This window comes from Sylvia atricapilla, chromosome 25, assembly GCF_009819655.1.
Source record: "Sylvia atricapilla isolate bSylAtr1 chromosome 25, bSylAtr1.pri, whole genome shotgun sequence".
Lineage (NCBI taxonomy): Eukaryota > Metazoa > Chordata > Aves > Passeriformes > Sylviidae > Sylvia > Sylvia atricapilla.
The window spans coordinates 1031688-1049637 of record NC_089164.1 but is presented as its reverse complement, the minus strand read 5'-3'; the positions used below and the strand labels follow the sequence as shown (position 1 = coordinate 1049637).

Here is a 17950-nt window from a genome sequence, read left to right as displayed (position 1 = left end):
ACACCTTCCACCATCCCAGGCTGCTCCAAACCCCACCCAGGCCCATCCCTGAACACTTCCAGGGCTGCACAGCTTCTCTGGGCATCACCTCCCACAATTATCTCCTTGAGCAGGAGCCGCTGCTGGAAACAGGAGAAGCGCCAGTGGAGCTTTTCAGCAGCCTGAGCTCGGGGTTAATTAAGAGCAGATTGTTCTTTTGGGGCTGTGTGGCCCTGCTGCCACGGGGCTCTGGTCCCAAAGTGTTCCCCAAGGCTCAGGCTCCATAAAACGCCTCAGAATCACAGAGACCTCAGCAGGGAGGCGCCGTGGCCACCTGGAAGGATGCCAAGGGGAAAATGAGCTCCAGGCCAGTGGCACTTCGGTTATAGGAAGAGAAAATCTGACAGCGGTGACATTAATGAAGAGCCAACCCAAAGATCAGCACTAAAACAGAGAAACTGCAGCCACCTACTCGTGGGGTGCTGAGCCAGGCCTGGGGGACATCCCTGCTTGCCACATTCACCCAGCCTGGCAGGGCTGAGAGCTCCCGGGCACTCGTGACACAGCCTGGAGGGGACAGACGGCTCCTGTCGTGCCCTGGGAGCTGTCTGGCAGCACAGGGAGGGAGCAAGGACAGGGCAGGCACTCACTGCTGCCTGCTGCCAGCCCGCCCTGCCCTGTGTGGGATGCGTTTCCCAGGGCTGAAGCTCCCTGGGTCCAACAGGTTTTGACAGCAGCGTGGATTTCTCGGTGGCAGCCCCAGAGGCTCTGCAGCGCTCGGGTGATACTCCCCGAGCTGGGTGACACCGTGTCAGTGCCCAGCAGCCGTCACTTACCCTGATCCACGGGGATGGAGGGGACATCTCTGGCCGGTGGGGACACACAAACCACCCGGCTGCCCGAAACCTGCCCCTCCACCTCGGTCAGGTTCCCGAAGAGGCAGCTGACACCGGCACTCAGGTCAGGAGCGTCCTTCACCCACAGGCTGAGCTGCAGCAGGGGCACAGGGCAGCAGAACAGAGCTGTGAGCTCAAAGCACAGGCAGAGCCACCCAAATCTCCCTCAAATTCCCAGTCCTGGCAGTTTTCCCTTTCAAAACCACCCCGTTAAATCACCCACCTGCCCACGGCTGCGCTTTCTCGGGGAAGGGAGGAGGAAAAAGGAAGGGAGGGATGTTCTTTATTGATACAAACCCACCTTGCCCAGCCTTGGGGCACTGCTGCAGGTCAGGGCTGGTGGCAATGGCAGAGTTTCATCCCCTGGCTGCTCTACAGCAGCTGTGCCACCCTCAGTGCCAGGACCCCGAGAGCAGCAGTGACCGTCCCCAAAGCCCTGAGCTCAAAGCACCTCCCTGCCCACGGCGCTGCAGGGGAGACCACCCTGCCCTGGCCTGGGAGGGGCAAGTCCCCAGTGTCCCCACCACTGCTGGGGGTGTCCCCAACACTGCTGGGGGTGTCCCCATCACTGCTGGGGGTGTCCCCATCATAGCTGGGGGTGTCCCCATCAGAGCTGGGGGTGTCCCCATCACAGCTGGGGGTGTCCCCATTCCAGCTGGGGGTGTCCCCATCATAGCTGGGGGTGTCCCCATCAGAGCTGGGAGTGTCCCCATCACAGCTGGGGGCTGTCCCCGTGGCAGACCAGTGCCTGTAGGGCTGAGTGTCCTGTCCCCAGCCCATTTTCACACGGGGGGTGGCAGCACCAGCTGCCAGCGGGGTGTGGGGGGCTCTGGCAGCAACAGCTGGGAAGCTTCGGAGAGCCAGGCCCGAGCACGGCTCACAGAGGAGCTTTTTGGGAAACAAAGCCTTTCCTTTCAGCTCCAGAAAGCAGGGAAATGTGAGCTGGGGTAGCAGGGGAAGGGGAATTTGTTTCTCCCCCGGCTCGGGTGACCCCTTGGCTCCCCCGCTCCTCTGCGAGCGTGACTTCATGAGAAAACATTTGTGCCAGAGGGAAGGGGGAAAGGCTGGAGCGGAGGTGTCCCTGTCCCCGTCCCCGCTCACCGGGAGGCTGTGCTCGGACACGGAGATGCTGCTGGGCTGCACGGCCACGCTCAGGCACTGGGTGATGCTGCCGGCGAAGCGGAACGGCTCCTCTGCCCGCTCACAGCGGTCCCTCGGGGAGCACCTGCCACACAGGAGCGCTCAGAGCCCCGAAAACAACCCCCCGGAGCACAGAACACCCCCCAAAACCCCGGGGAGATGTTCCACAGCAGGGCCTGGTGGTGTCCCACACGGGGAGCAGGTGTTGGGTACCAGGTTTGGATCAAAGGGCGCTGGGAAATGTTCTGTGATCAGCAAGGAGACAAAGCCCGAGTGTCCCGTGAGTAATTCCTGCGCTGGGACACAATCCAGAGCTGCCAGTCCCGTGTGCTGCTGGTGCTGGGGCTGTGGGGTGAGCCGGGGACTCCCCATCTGCACACAAACCCAACCAGGGAGCAGTGACACGATGATGCCTCTGTCCTAATTAAAACCACACAGCTCACTAATCATCTCCTCCCGGAGCTGGGGCAGACACGGAGCCAGCAATGGGAGCTTCCAGCTGCTGCCAGCAGGGCTTGGCTGCTGCTCCTGCCTCCAGCTCCCAGCTCCTTCCCATTCCCAGCAGCAGGAATCAAACCTGCGAGCGTGCCAAGGTGGCTGGGACTGCTCCTGGCATTCCCTGTGCTCCTCATCCCCGTTTTCTGCTGCAGGTGTCCTTGGGGCAGGGAGGAATCCCGCTCTTTCCAGCAGAGCACCCGCTGGGAACCGAGGGAGGACCATCAATGTTCCAAACCAGACTGCGGTGCTGGCATCCCTCCAGGAGTTCCTGCTCTGTGTCACTTGGGGAAAATCCTTTTCCTTCCAGCCCCCTCCGTGGATGCAGATGACAAACTCCCCCCTGAGGTCCCTTTGAACATTGTGGGGTTCTGTGCAGCAGTGGGAGTGAGGCTGTTCTCTTTAGATGAAGGTGAGTGAAGTTTCCACTTCCCCTTTGCAAACCACCCCCGTGATCCCCCACAAACGCTGGGGCTGCTCTCCTCACCCTCTCCCTTTTGTGCCTTTTCCTTTGGAGCACAAAGGAGCTAAATATGAATGGTGCCAAAGGAAGAAATATCGAGGTTTAAGTGAATCTCTAAGATAGCCCTAAAGTGAGCTCTTGACTGGAGCCTTTATCTCATTGACTGGCTGGAATGGCTCTTTTTTATCATCCTATTTATGGCAACAGCCCCAACAGAGATAAATAGGCCTGGAGACAATAACACACTCGCAGAGAGCAGCACGGGGGAGTCTCGCAGGTTTCAGATCCCGCTGGGCTGGAGAGATCCTCTAACAGTCTCCAGGAGGCCTCTGATCGCTCCCAAAAGAGCAAAGGATCCCTCTGTGCCCACAGAGGAGGAAGGAATCAGCTCCTCCTCCACCCCTCACCCTCTCAGCCAGCCCTGAACACCGTGTGAGCATCACCCCCTGACCCAGCGCCCTTCCAGGGAGCAGCTGGCAGCAGCAACGTGTGAGAATTGGAAAGGGAGAGATGAAAATTAAATACAAACACTCCAGCACCGTGGGCCTCCCAACAAAGATGACAGAGGCTTCGAGGAACAGCATGATAAACCCAATTATTTACAGCTTAAAAAAAAAAAAAAAAAAAAGCTAAAAAATGATCACTGCTCCAAAGCGGCAGATGCTGGAAGGGAGAGTTGAGAACTCCCACCAGGGGAGGAGCCCTCGTTGGGAATAGGTTGATGCCGAAATGTCACGGCCAAAAGGGCAGAGGAAGTGCCACTTTCCTCTCCTCTTGTCACCGAGGGTTTTGTCTCTGCAAAATGAAGATAACAACCTTTACCTGCTCCCCGGGTGCCTTGTGAAGATTCGGCTCATTAGCACGAGGGGAGCGCTCGCTGATTCTTGCAGAGGAGCTGCAGCAGCACCAACCAAACAACCACGGCACAGCTCCTGCTGCAGCGTCCCCTGCCCAGCCCCTGCCCAGCCCCTGCCCACCCAGCCCCGGGGAGGCCACACAGGGCTGAGGGCATGGCCCAAGGTGTGGGGATGCCCAGGGATGGAAGTCATTCCCTTCTGTCACAGGAGCTGTGACACTGGAGACTTTGGGACACTACTGCACAAAGGGTGGCTGAGCTGTAGGGCTGGACAGCGTCTCTTGGAAAGGAAAAAAAGCGAAATAAAAACCCCCAAAATGCCTGGAGTGCCCTGGTGTACCAATGTATGTGTACAGTAGGACATTCTGATGGACCAGCCCAACTGGCTGTGAGTAATGTTATCAAACCACCTGCAGCTCTGTTCTTAGAGCCCTCAGGAATTCATCAAGGTTACTGAGAAAACAACAGGATCAAAAATAAGAACAGAGAGCCTGAGAAATTGTCTGCAAAAAATGTAAACCCTGGACAGGGGAGGAAAGGTGAGGATGGACATTGAGCAGTTGGTGTCCTGAAGGATGTGCCTGCCTCAGGGAGAAGCGGCTGGGCCAACCCAGAGGTGTGTGCCTTAGCCCTGGTTCCCTGCCTGGGATGTTTTGGTTTTTTGAAATTCTTTTCTTAGAGAATCTTCTGTAAAGAAAAGAAATGCTTTTGTAACTCTACTTCTGTTATTTATTCTTTTCTTAGGAGGGACTTCTCCTTGATGTCCCTCTGCTCTGACCAATGGGAGTGAAGAGGTTTGTTTTCGTTCCACCAATTGAATTGGTCTGTGGAAAATAGTATAAAAGGGAGACACATCCTCAAAATAAAAAAAGGCATTTTCAGCCCTCTGAATCTCACAGTCTGTGTCGTTGTGGTGTAAAACAGCGTCACGTACCCATGAGGACAGCAGAACTAGAATCTGTATCTGCCATGTAATGTGAATAATAATAATAAATAGTAATAATCAATGTGAGTAACAATAATAAACAGCTTCTGTTGGAATCATATGGGTTCTGTTATCCAGTGGCCCATTTCCCCCCTGCACCCTGGGCTGCTGCTGGGGGATGCTCAGAGCTCTGCTGCTGCCCCCAGCCCCTCCCTGAGAGGAACCTGTGGGATGCTCAGGGGGGCTGAGCCGCTTCTCCTGCACCTCCCCGAGCGTGGCCACGACCCCAAACCCACCGTGGGGAGCTGCTGTGCCCCCCAAAGGCCCGAATCCAGGCCGGGTTTGTGGAGGAGCCCGCAGCTCCCCCCCAGCACCTGCTCCCCAGGCAAGTGGCCAAGCGCTGCTGTGCGGGTCCCTGCGCTCTGCCTCCCCCATCTCCACGCTCCCCAGGCATTAAGGGGCCACTCAGCGAGCTGGCACGGGGCCGCAGGGATTGCTGAATTCCTCTCCCCCTGCTCCAGCCTCCCCCAGGCTCGCTCTCCTCCCCCGAGCTGCTCTGCCCGGTGGTCTCCCTTCCGCTCGTTCATTATGGCAGGGCAGAGAGAGAGGAAGGGCACGGACACCTCCTGAATGCAGAGAGAGTTTCCTGGAGTTCCCCTGGAGAAAAGCGCCCTCGGGGCTTTGTGCCTGCTGGTGTCAGGGGGGCTGCCAGCCCCTCTGCCGGACCCCCCCGGGAGGGGCTGGAGCTGGGACCCCCTGACCTCCCCTGGCAGGATTGAAGTCTCCTTTCCTGGGGGTTTTAAAAGGGCTCCGTGCTCTGCTGTGCTGCTGAAACCTAAATGTGAGCAAAGCCCCGCTCACAGGATCACTGTTGCCTTTAAAAATTCCACGTTATTTGGGATTTACAGCCAGGGCAAAGGGCAGGAGGGTGCAAACCCCCAGGAGGGGTGTGCAAACCCCCAGGCCTCCACTCCCGACAGCTTAAATTCAGGTTTTCCACTGTGCACATGTCACCCTGCCCACCCTGAAGCAGGAGGTGATTTTCCTTCACCTCTCCCCGGGAGCTCAGGGACCTCCATTGGTATCCGAGCTGCAATGCAGGGAATGTCCAAAGGAGAGAAAAATGGATTTAAGGAACTTCAGCCTAATTTGTTTCTTTGCGTGGGAGGCACTTGGAGGCTTTGAAAGCTGCTTTTATCACCAGGAAACGGCCAAGGCTGGACTTACATGTGGTGGAGGGAGCACCAGCCGCAGTGAGGGTCCCCCGAGCTCAGGCACTCCTGGCAGGTGGTGTACTGCTCACAGGACTCCACGGGCACCCGGGACACCTGCAAGGGAACCACACCCTCAGTGCTGCTGTACCTGAGAGAGAACCACACCCTCAGTGCTGCTGTACCTGTGAGAGCCACACCCTCAGTGCTGCTGTACCTGCAGGGAACCACACCCTCAGTGCTGCTGTACCTGTGAGAGCCACACCCTCAGTGCTGCTGTACCTGTGGGAACCACACCCTCAGTGCTGCTGTACCTGGACAACCACACCCTCAGGGCTGCTGTACCTGCAGGGAACCACACCCTCAGGGCTGCTGTACCTGCAGGGAACCACACCCTCAGTGCTGCTGTACCTGCAGAACCACACATCCTCAGATCTCTCTCCCCCAGCACAACCGGAGCAGCCCCAGGTCCTGCCTCGCCCCTCTCAGAGTCACGGAGCACAACAGCAAATCCACGGCCTGAAATGAATTTGTTCCGAACGTCCAAGAATAGGAATTGTTGGAGCCTGAGACATGAGCTCAGCCCGTCCCTGGGGTGAGCCCTGGGCACGCAGAGCCCCACGGCGGCGCCGGCTCCTGGAGCCCCCCCGGCCAGAGCCCGCCTGGGGCTGCACTGAGCGCTCTCCTTCCTCCCTGATTTATGCCTTGCTGCCTCACCCTTCCCGCGGGGGAGCTGCTGCAGGGAATCCATCACGGGCATTTTGGCAGCTTGTTTAGTCTGGGTTGGGTGTTCCACTGCTTTGGCCACCCTGAGCCCTTCCAGCAGCAGCCACTCGGGTCCCCAGCCCTGACCCACTGCGGGCTCCTGTCCCTCCCAGGCAGGGACAGGGATGCCACCGAGCGGAGCACAGGTGGGAACAGCCCCAAACCCTGCCCCAAACCCTGTCACGAGAAAGGTCCCTCCTATTGCTGAGGTGCTGCACAGCCCTGACCTATTTACCAGCACTGAAACCCCCAAAGGCTTCGAAACTACACCAGGCTTTAAGCACAGGTCACTGCTTGGCTCCAGCAAAGACATTTTCAACCATTTTTGACCTTTTTAACCCACTTTAACCTTTCCAGCCCATCCTTTGCAGCAGGATGGGTTTGTAACCCCCATCTTGAGCTCCTCTACAAAATACGGAGGAAATTCCTTCCTGGGAGGTTAGGGGCACTGGAACAGGTTGCTCGAGAGATCATGGAGTCCCTGTCCCTGGAGGTGTTCAAAGCCAGGCTGGACAAACCTTGGAACAACCTGGGACAGCGGAAGGTGTCCAGATGATCCTTCAGCTCCCTTCCAGCCCACACCATCCCGGGATTCTGCCATTCTAGTCCCATTTCTCCCAGATAATCCTCTCCCACCCTTCTGCAGTGCTCAGGCCCCCGGGAGCGATGCCTGCAACTGGCTGGGAATTCAAACAACTGTTGGATGGCTCTGGCTCTGTCCGTCAAAACAGCACCCGGCTCCCAGCAGCCGGCTCTGAAAGGAGCAGTGTCTGCCCGAACAACGGCCACTGTCAGGCCAAGTGCTGTTGACACAGTGAGAACCCAGTTCCTCTCTGAGGACGGCACCAATAGGGCTGCTATTCTTCTTGTTTCCTCAGCCCCACTCAACAGCTTTTCCCGAAACAGAGATGGCCCGGGGAAGGGCGGGGTCGGTGTTTTCTGGCCGAGGTGGAGCCCAGGAGGTGGGCGGAGGGTTGGGTTTGGGACCCTGGAAATGAGGGGCAGAGCTTGGAGCGCCTTCAGGATGGAAATAGCTTCAGGAACGTGAGCAGAGGAATTCAAGGTCAGGGGTGGAAATGAAGGGCTGGGGTTGGATTCCTGGGGTGCCCTGGCAGGGTCTGCACCTGGGGCGGTCACAGGTGATGTGTTCTTGGCTGCTTTACCTCTCCCTTCCAAGGAGAAAAAAGCACTTTACAGACGGGGTGGGAGCAAGGCCTGGTGACAGGAACAGCCCCCCAGGGTGGCCCATCTAGGACTTACCCCTGCAGGACACTGCCCACACCCATCCCACCTCCAGTGACCACCCTGCAGGACACTGCCCACCCCCAGTGACCACCCAGCACTGCCCAGTGCAGACCAGTGCTGCAGCCACCATGCAGCTCCTGGGTGCACAGCCAGAAGCCAACACGTGTTTTTCAAACCAAACAAGCATCCCACAGCTCTCAGCATTCCCTGTGGGAGACACCAGCCAGCACAGGAGGCACCCAGAGAGGTGGCTGGGTTTTCCCTAAAATCAGCCTGTGACCCAGCCTGGAGGTCAGGACAGCCCCCAAATCGCCCAGCCCTGCAGATCCCCCTGCTCGTCCCCACAAAGGGAGGCTTGGCAGGATCTGTGCCCGTGATTTAAATGCAGCTCAGGGCTTGTTTCGTGTGTTGTCAGGAGCTGGATGCTCTCGCTGCGCTCTATAAATAACAGAGGGTTGGAATTATGTGAATAAGAGTTCATTAGAGATGATTTGATGTTGAGCGCTCAGTTTCTTTTTCTGCTCAGAAGCTGCGGCTTCTGCACATGATAATTCTTTAAAGACCACGCAGAGGTTTGGAACAGTGTCTCTGGAGGAGCATCTGTGTGAAGGACAACAGCCAAGAACCCAGCACTGCTGGGGGATCTCCTCCAGCCCCGCTGTGACCTCTTCTCCCACCCCCTGTGCCAAAAACCAATCTGCTGCTCAACCATTAAATGACAAAGCCTCATTATTACTGTCCCTCACTGCCCTGACCCATAACTGCAGCAAAATAAAATAAATTAAAGAGAAGAAAAAAAAAAACAAAACCCTCAATCAAGACTCTCCAAAACACACGAATTCCAACTCTGCCATCATATAAGCACAAGAAACCAGTTCCAAATAAATAAATAAATAAAATCAACAGCCAAAGCAAAGTTTCCAGGGCCTTTGCGTGCTACCAGCCCAGGCCTGTGACCTCCCCTGGCTGGAGACAGCCCCTGGAGCATCTCACAGCCACGGCAGGCTGCCCACACACCCCTCGGGGGGCTGGAGTTCAAACAGAAAATCTATTTTTAATGACTTTGGGGAGTGGAGTAGAGATGCCAACTAGTTCAGTGTAATTAAAGCCATCTATCACTCACTGAGCAGGAGCCCAAAGTTGATGAACTTTCCAATGAGGTTTGATTCTTTCCTATATCCACGAGAAAACTCTGCTTTGTGCTGGGGCAGGAGACGTGAAAAAGTGTGGGAAGGAGCGAGGAGGACGCCTCAGCTCAGCCATTAATGTGTCAGGGTGACAGGGAAAATAAAGCCAGACTTTCCTGGGGGGCTGTAAAAAGTTTGACAGATTCCTGTTCCCCTGCTCTCCTCCCGTGGCTCCATGCAGAGCTCCAGGTGGAGTATCCTGGAGAAAAACCCGGGTGTGCAGCGATGGGAATGCTCTGGCTTTGCTGAGCAAGGCACGTGGGTGGATTCTGCCTCAGGCTGAGGAAATTCCTACCTGGAATCTGCTGCTCCTGCCGTGTGGACATCTCAGGCTTGCCAAGACTGATGCCAGCAACAAGTGTGGGAGGACCAGGGGTGAGAGGGAAATGAGTCCATGGGGCAGAGCCGGGATTCACAGAGGAGAGGGGAAAGGACTAACCACAAATAACTGGGGAGCATCCCCAGGATGCCGTGGAGCCCCCAAAGGTGGGGATGGCTGGAATCCACCCCTGTGGCACAGAGCAGGTGAGGGCCAGGCCCAGCCGCTCCTGCAGCAGCAGCTCAGCTCCCCCAAAGCCCCCAGCACAGGAGGGAGGCCTCTCAGAACCAAATCGACGCCTGGAAGTTCTGGCAGAGAAGCAGCGAGTGGGAGAGGACACGGAGACAACGTTGCCATGGCTACGAGGGGATTATTTAATTACGGCGCTGCAGATGCACGCGGAGAGAGCCCCTTCAACTCTGATCCAGGCAACCTCTGCGGTGGGGTCGCCTTTGCTGCTCTAAGAACCTCATTAACATCTGAGGAGGACAAGCTGCGCTGGAGCACGGGGGACTGGATCACCCTCCGAGGGAGGGATCAGATCTTCTGCAAACATTCCCATCTCCTTGGCTCCCTCAGCCCCTCCGTGCACTGCGCCAGGCTCCTGAGGGAGGTGATGAAAGCAAGGACAGCCTCCTCTGGGAAGCCAGAAAGACTGAGAAAATAGCAAATATCCCGAAGTGAGGCTTGCTGAAGCAGGAAAATTGTCCTCAAGCCAGAGTTTCCTCCATCCATCCGGCCCGGCATCCCGGCAGGGCTCAGAGCAGCCTCATGTTCTGGCACACAGGCTCCTGCAGACAAACGCCTTCCTGTGGTTTACCACGGCTCGAGTTAATCATCGCATCAATATGGAACATCTGAGCGGGGTTTGTTGGAATAACAAAGTGCCAGGCAGAGATCCCAGCCCCGCTCCCGGGAGCAGCACAGGCTCGTTCAAACCTGCAGGAGGGGAAATGGGTTTACATCCCTCCGGCACGTGACGGGTCGTGGGATGCTCGGTCTGTTTGCTCTGGCAGCTCCTGCTCTGCCCCTGGCAGGTGACAGTGACACCCCAGGGTGGGCCCATGCAGGAGGTAGCACAGGGGCAGGTGGCACAGGGCAGTGTCCCCTGCCTGGCACAGGCACAGAGTGTCCCATCCCTCACCCTCCCTCGGCTCCAGTGTGGGTGGAAGCTCAGCCACATTTGGGATCCCACCCTGGCATCCAGCCCCTGCCCAGACTGGCACAGCAGCGCCAGCTCTGTGTGACAGCCACGGCTCCAAAGCTCCTTGGCAGCCCCAGCTCTGCCTCCTGCCTGGCACGGGCCATCTGCATCTGGGAATTGTGGGGCCAGGGATGCACGGCTGCCTCCACCTCCGTGCGCCCACCAGAGCTGGAGACATCTCGTGCACACCCCAAATCGGGAGGCTGTTCTTTCATCTCCAGCACTGAAAGGAAATCTGGAGCTCAGACCTGGCGGAGGGATTCACAGGAGCTTCTGCACTGGCAAATGCAGCAAAATCCATGGATTCAGACACACCTTCCTTCCCTCCTGGCTCCTCTGAGCTGTTCCTGCCCTCAGGGTGCTGGTGACAGCTCGGTGTCCCCACACAGGAATGGCAGCTGGAGAGAGCAGGATCCTCAGCAGATCCTTCTCTTGTAGGAGAACCCTAAACCACTCAGTTTCTGGCAGAACTGACCCACAGAACCTCTCCCTGACAAGAGAAGGGGGTGGTGAGGGCGTGCCAGTAACGAGGAATGGGGTGTTAAAGGTCTCCCCCACAAGGACAGGGTTTTGCTGTGATGGCTCCACGTCCCTGGATCCCTGGAAAACCACCAGGCCTCAGGGGAGCTGCAGTTTTGTTCTTGAGTGCACAAAAAGGGCCAAATGAGCTCCTGGAGGTCAGGGTAGTGATCCAGGCAGGATCCTCACCAGCTCAGGGTGCCACAACCTCCCTGCTCCTGCGGGAGCCCCCTCTGGGCTCGCTCTAGAGTGCAGGATGATGTTCCTGGAGCAGCCAGGGGCCCATCCCTGTGCTCCTACCAGGGGACATCACTGCTGCCATCACAAGTGGCTTCCTGAGGGTTGGCACCGTCTTCTGACACGGCTGGGCAAAGCCACCCTGCCACAGCCACCAGCTGATGAGCACTGCCCTTTGATCAGCCCAGGCCTCAGGGGAGCTAATTAATCAGGATAAAAGGGGGGCAGCCTTCCAGAATTTCTGGGCTCAGGTGGGGATCAATCCAACACAGCAAACTTTCATCTCACATCAGTCCACGGCCCCTGCGCTCTGTGCTTTGCCTGGCTGCCACAGCACTCCTGACGTGCTCCCTGCAGCCATTTAAAAGTTTTATCAGAAGCTCAGAAAATTAATTAAGGTGAATAATTATAAATTGCGCTCTTCTTCCCTTCTCTATTTGGCGAGAAAACAGCAAAAATAGGATTCAGAATTATTTTGGAGTGGTAACCGATGTAATTAGGTGTTCAACAAGCGCTCGCAATTGGGCTGTGCTTATTAAAATTATTGTTTTAGTCGGAGATTTTTGCCTGAGAGTCATTAACAGCACAATGCTCCCCTTTCCCGGGACTCTCATTAAGGCTTGGATGGCTCCAGCCCAGGGATGCCCGGTCCTGCTGTCCCCCATCCCTGCTGTCCCTTAGTCCTGCTGTCCCCCATTCCTGCTGTCCCCCATTCCTGCTGTCCTCCATTCCTGCTGTCCCCATTCCTGCTGTCCCCCATCCCTGCTGTCCCCTATTCCTGCTGTCCCCCATCCCTGCTGTCCCCTATCCCTGCTGTCCCCTATCCCTGCTGTCCCCATGCCTGCTGTCCCCTATCCCTCCTGTCCCTTAGTCCTGCTGTCCCCTATCCCTGCTGTCCCCCATTCCTGCTGTCCCCATTCCTGCTGTCCCCCATTCCTGCTGTCCCCTATCCCTGCTGTCCCTTAGTCCTGCTGTACCTTAGTCCTGCTGTCCCCCATTCCTGCTGTCCCCATTCCTGCTGTCCCCCATTCCTGCTGTCCCCATTCCTGCTGTCCCCCATTACTGCTGTCCCCTATCCCTGCTGTCCTCTATCCCTGCTGTCCCTTAGTCCTGCTGTCCCCCATTCCTGCTGTCCCCCATTCCTGCTGTCCCCCAGGCCTCCTGACTCCCAGCTCTTCAGGTGATTCTCCCTGGGCTCCTCCCAGCTCCAGGGTGTGGGGACTCAGCCAGGAGAAGGGCAGGGACAGGGACAGAGCCCCTGGCACTGGGCAGTGGCAGGAGCTGCCGTTGTGGCAGGGTGGGCAGGCCCTGGAACAGAGCAGCTGTGGCTGCCCCTGGATCTCTGGCAGTGCCCAAGGCCAGGCTGGACACTGGGGCTGGAGCAGCCTGGGACAGTGGGAGGTGTCCCTGCCAAGGCTGAGGTGGCGCTGGTGGATTTTAAGTTCCCCTCCAAGCCAAACCATTCCAGGATTCTGTGATACCCTGAAGGTGTGGATACCTTGGAGTGTGGGAACTGACAGTGGTCAGAACATGGATTCTCAGGCTCCAGGCAGAAGCTTGAAGCCTCTGGGAAAGCCGAGGACAAAACTCTCTCAGTCTGGCCTGGGAAATCATAAGGAGGAACCCAAAACCATCTCCTCCTCCTGACACCTGGTGTTTTTCCAGCTTATTTACTGGTCGAGGTGTTTACAGAATGATGGTGCCCTGAAGGACCAATCCTACTCATTGTACCCAAACACTGGGTATATAAAAGAATCTGTCTTTCAATAAACTTTGCTCTGAGCCCTCTGAAGAAATCGTAATTCTACGTGTTGTTACATGATCCCTCCTGAATCCCAACGATATCAGAGGGGGACACACCTCGTGAGGAACCAGAGCACCCAGTGGAAACACCCTGAGCATTTCCCAACTACAGCTCCCAGCAGCTGCCTGGACTGGCTTGGAAAGGCTGGATCCTCCAAATCCGGACTCACTGCAGGGATTGGGGAGCACAGCCCCCCAGCTCTGCCATGAAACCCCAGAATCCCCAGGCTGTGGATCCCGGGAAGGCTCCGAGCCTGCTGCCTGTGCCTGCAGCCGTCTGTTCCTCCTGTCTCCCCAGGAAAAGCTCTGCCAGACAGCGGAGCCCCTTCCCCCAAGCTGCCAGCCTGCAACTCACGGATTCACTTAAGTTGTTAAAAAGGATTGTGGCAGGCTAAGATAAAACAGAAGAGTTTAAAATGACAAACAGACTCCTAAATGGGACTAGAGTCTTAATGAAAACAGTAATGAATGAATGAGGCAAGCAAATATTCCCCATTAATATTAGACAGATAGATTAGATCCCTGGGCGCTGCATTTAAAACCGACATGAAATTACTTCAATTACTCTGCATTGATAAATAACAAGGCCGTATTTACTGTTAAAACACATTTCCTCCACCCTCCCCTCATGCCTGCTTGGGCTTCTGCTTCTCAAGAGGGAGAGGAGATCACGGAGGGGATGGAAAATGCACAGGGCTGGGAGCTTCCCTCGCCTCCCTCCTGCCCACGGGAGAGCTCAGCACCCACCCAAGGTGTGCCAGGGCACCTGCCCCGCAGGATCAGCCCCATCAGGCTCCATCCCCACCCTCAGCGCTGCTGTTTCAGCCCCGGCAGTGCAGAGAGGCAGCGCAATCACTGAGCCACTTCAAACGTGATGCTCGCAGCATCCTTCCCTCTCAGAAATTCACTCCACTTCCCCTCGCTGGTGGGTACAGCTGCTCAGCATCCTCCTTTCCACGCTGGGAAAGTGAGATTAACCTGATCAGAGGCCTCTTCTGATGAAGAGATCATAGATGGATAATTCCTGGGTGTTTGCTGGCATTTACATGCTAATGATGAAAGGCGCTCTGGTAAAGGTAATGTCAACACGAGTCCCTTGTCCTTGCATCTCAGCCTCCAGCCCAGCCATCTGTTCTCAGGGTTCACAAAAGCCCTGGAGAGCAGGTTGCTGCTAGAAAAGCTGCAAAAGCTCCTTTGCCAGCTCTGCTGCCTCAGCCTGTGGAGCTCCAAGCCTGGCTGGAGTGTCCTCGGTGGCTGGGGATGCTCCGAGCTGTGGCATGAGCAGAGCCCTGGAAGCACAACCCGGGCTGTGCTGCCAAATCACCGATGGTTTGCTGCTACAGGACCTTGAATAGCTGCAAAAAAACCTCTCTCCTCACTCAGCCTCATCAGAATACCAGTAAACAGGAAAGACATCAAATATCTCATTTCAGGGGCACAGGAGCAGCGAAGCGTCCCAAGATCCTGAGCCCAGAGCCCGGGCCCCTGCTGCAGATCCAACATTTTGTATTTCCCGAGGGAGAGGAGGGGAATGACTCCCTGTTTCCCCCAGCAGGGATGCAGTGCCCTGGGGAAAGGGCACACTGCAGCTCCAGGGGGCTCTGGGTGAAATGCTGGAGGGTTCAGGGAGTGTGGGAATGAGGGGCGGGAGGGCTGAGGGGGCTCTGTGTACCAGGCAGGGATAAATTCACTTCCCAGGCAGGCAACAAAACCCAGGCTCGGTGCATTCCCAGCCTGAAACCAGGGGTAAAACAACCCACTGGAGAGGGAGGAATGCTCAGAGCTCTTCCCACAGCTCGGGGGGATGGATGACCTTTCCAACACTATACCTGTATAAATCTTACTTAATGAAATAATAAAAAGGAAAAAAAAAAGAAAAAAAAAAAGAAAAAGAAAAAAAAATAGCCGAAGGTTAAATCATTCCCTGCAGCAGATTTACACTGCAAACGGAGCCTGTTCAGGCAGCGGTGGGTTTACACAACAGCCCTTCAGCTGTTGGGTTTTGTTGTCCCAGCACCGGAGCCGAGGGCAGCGCGCCAGGACGGGGGCAAAGGAAACTTCAACACACAAATTAGGGCTTTGGCTGGGTCACGAGTCATAGCACGGCGGTTTTTACCCACCAAACCTTCCCCACAACATCCCCAGCCCTGAGGACATGACTTCATTTGCGGTGCCAACTCAAGTGAGCGCTTTGAGCCTCTCCTGCCTCTCCCACTCCCGGAGCCAGCGCCGCTGCCTGCGGCTTGGAAGTGTCCCTGGGAAAGTGGGAGCAGCCACCACGGCTGGGAAACAGGAGCTGGGATGGTTTTTGTAGCCAGACAAGGCCGGGTAAAAGGTTCAGCTTTGATGTTTACCTGCTTTTCCTTGTGCTGGGTGGGAGATGTGCAATCAGGGAGCGGCTCTGGGGCTGTGGAGGGATGCTGCTCTGACGGGAGCCTGCACACAAACCCCAGCACTGCTGCATTAATGCTCCCAGCGCTGCAGCGCCCAGGCGCTTGTCCCTGCAAGCCACATCAGCTCCTGCTGTAAACAGCCGCTTTGACATCAGCCTCTCAGTGTCCGGATCCAGCCCTCACAACGGTGGCGTTTTGGGCAAATAATGCCACGGAACTATTTCTGCTCCATCAGAGCCCGAGGAAGTTCTGCATACATTTCCATAAATATCACTGGCGTCAGTACAGCAACAGACCCAACAGACTGCGAGGGGGATCCTGCAGACTGCTGCTGAGCCTACCTACGGATCAGCTCCAGGAAAAGCGCTGGGCTTGGAAGGGATTGGAGAGGACAAAATTAACCGGCTTCTGTGGGAACTGGGAGCCCTGAGCTGCCGGTGAGGATGGGAACAAGGGGGAACCATTGCTGCAGGAGGCTGAAAGTGGATGGCATGGAACACACTGGCAGGGATCAGTCAGTTCATTAAGGACAACTCGGGAATAGAAAAAAAAAAAAACCGGGAGAAGAGCTGGTGGATCCATGACCTGCTCTGTCTTCTGCCTCTGGTGGCCACGAGGGTGGTTCTTTCAGCCACGTGAAAGACATGAAACCATCACTCCTGGACCAAACTCTGTCCCTGGCACGATGTTTTTCAGCTGCAAACCTCCCACTGGGGGCGAGTCCCCCCGGGAGGGCTCTTCCCTCGCCTCAGCTGCCTTCCTGCTGGAAGCCAGCGCTGGAGCAGCTGCTCCAAGGGCATTTCTCCGCAGGGCGGCTGGCAGGGGACGGGGTTAATTGTCCCACTCCACGTGTGACCTCTCTTCCCCCTCTCCGAGAGCCCCTCATTAATTTCCCAGCTGAAGGGAGAGGGGCAGCCCTGGGGCTCTGCCAGCCCCCAGCCCGTGCTGATGGCATCGATCTCAGCCCGGCAGAGCTCCTCCCATCCCACCCAGCGGATGAGGGCCAAAACCCCGCTAAAAACACAAACATCAGCAGTTCCCTTCCTCCACAAAACCAGAGCAGCTTGAGGGGGGCTGAATGCAGGGCGCCGCTGATGAGAAGGTGCCCGCCGTGGCTCTGTCCCTGCTGCCCCCGGCAGCCTGACAACTGGCAAATGAACCTCGGTGCTTTATGTGCTCCCCCTCTTCATTCTTTGCTCATAAAACCGGCAGGAACAGGGCTGGGACAGAGCTGCTGGCGGCAGCTGTGTGTTCAGTATGAAAAATGAGCAGCACATGCACGGGAGGCAGCTGGAGCGCAGCGAGGGACCTCGGGGGGTCCCTGGGGTCATTTCCCTCTCTCCAGAGGGGCCCTGAGCTTAACTCTTGCTTTCCTCTTTGCTGCAGCAAAGCAGCCCAAGGCCCAGGCCCGGGTGACACCTGGCTGTCCCCAACGATCCGTGTCCCGTGGTGCATTCCCGGCGTTTCTGGTGTTCCTGGAGATTAAAGAGGAGCTGGGCCAGGCACCGAGTGTGTACACAGCCAGGGGATCACAGCTGCTGCCAGCAGCCAGGAAACATCATCCCCACTTTATGGGCACCGTGGGGCACAGCACAGGGGTGGCAGTGGCCAGAGCAGTGTCCGTCCTCAGGCTGCCCGTCCCCTGATGGGCTGAAGGGCCCTGCCTGGTGTTTTTAGAGGTCACACAGGACAAGGTGTGCCCCAACCCCGCTGGCAGCACTCTGTGTCCCAAAGCCACCATCTCCTGCCACCTCCTCGGGCAGAGCTGGAGCTGCCTTTGCCTTGTGCCTGGCGGGGAGCAGGAATGTTCTGCTGTCCCTACGGGACCTGGTCACCTGCCGGCCCTGGCACACAGGGGGACGTGGAGGTCATGTTTTGTTTGCCCTCCTCGCTGAGGAGCAAGGCCAGGCTGTGTCCTGCTGAGGCCTTGGGAGGGCTGAGCTGGAGCAGAGACTGGGCAGAGCCAGAGAAAATAAAGGAGAGATTTATTAAAAGGCCTTAAGGTATGCCTTGGGCAGAACAGGAGCCTGGCCAGGATTACACCCAAGGTGGACCCAAAATGGGCACAAAATGGACCCAAAATGGACAGTCATGAGGTCTCACACTTTTATAAGTTTTGGCCCATTTGCATATTGAGGTTTAATTGTCCAATTACAGCTTCAGGTAATGAAGTTCCACTTTCCTTGCTCTCTCCCCTCAGCCCTTCATTATTTATGCTTTTTTGGGCCTGAAACTTGTACCTGTTCTCCTTGGTCTCATGCTGGAAAAGGATTTATTTTGTCTCCCTACCCTGTGACGAGAGCTGACTACCAC

General features: G+C 56.6%; 1 protein-coding gene across 1 annotated transcript in view; it reads right to left on the bottom strand.

Moving 5' to 3' along the window:
- Positions 1-17950, bottom strand: part of PLXNA2 (plexin A2) — a 125551-nt gene that overhangs the window by 54621 nt on the left and 52980 nt on the right. The window contains exons 4-6 of the mRNA XM_066335774.1: positions 5982-6082; positions 1977-2100; positions 816-969 (exon numbers count right to left, since the gene is read on the bottom strand). Coding sequence (XP_066191871.1) covers positions 816-969; positions 1977-2100; positions 5982-6082 — 379 coding nt within the window. The remainder of the gene's footprint in view (positions 1-815; positions 970-1976; positions 2101-5981; positions 6083-17950) is intronic.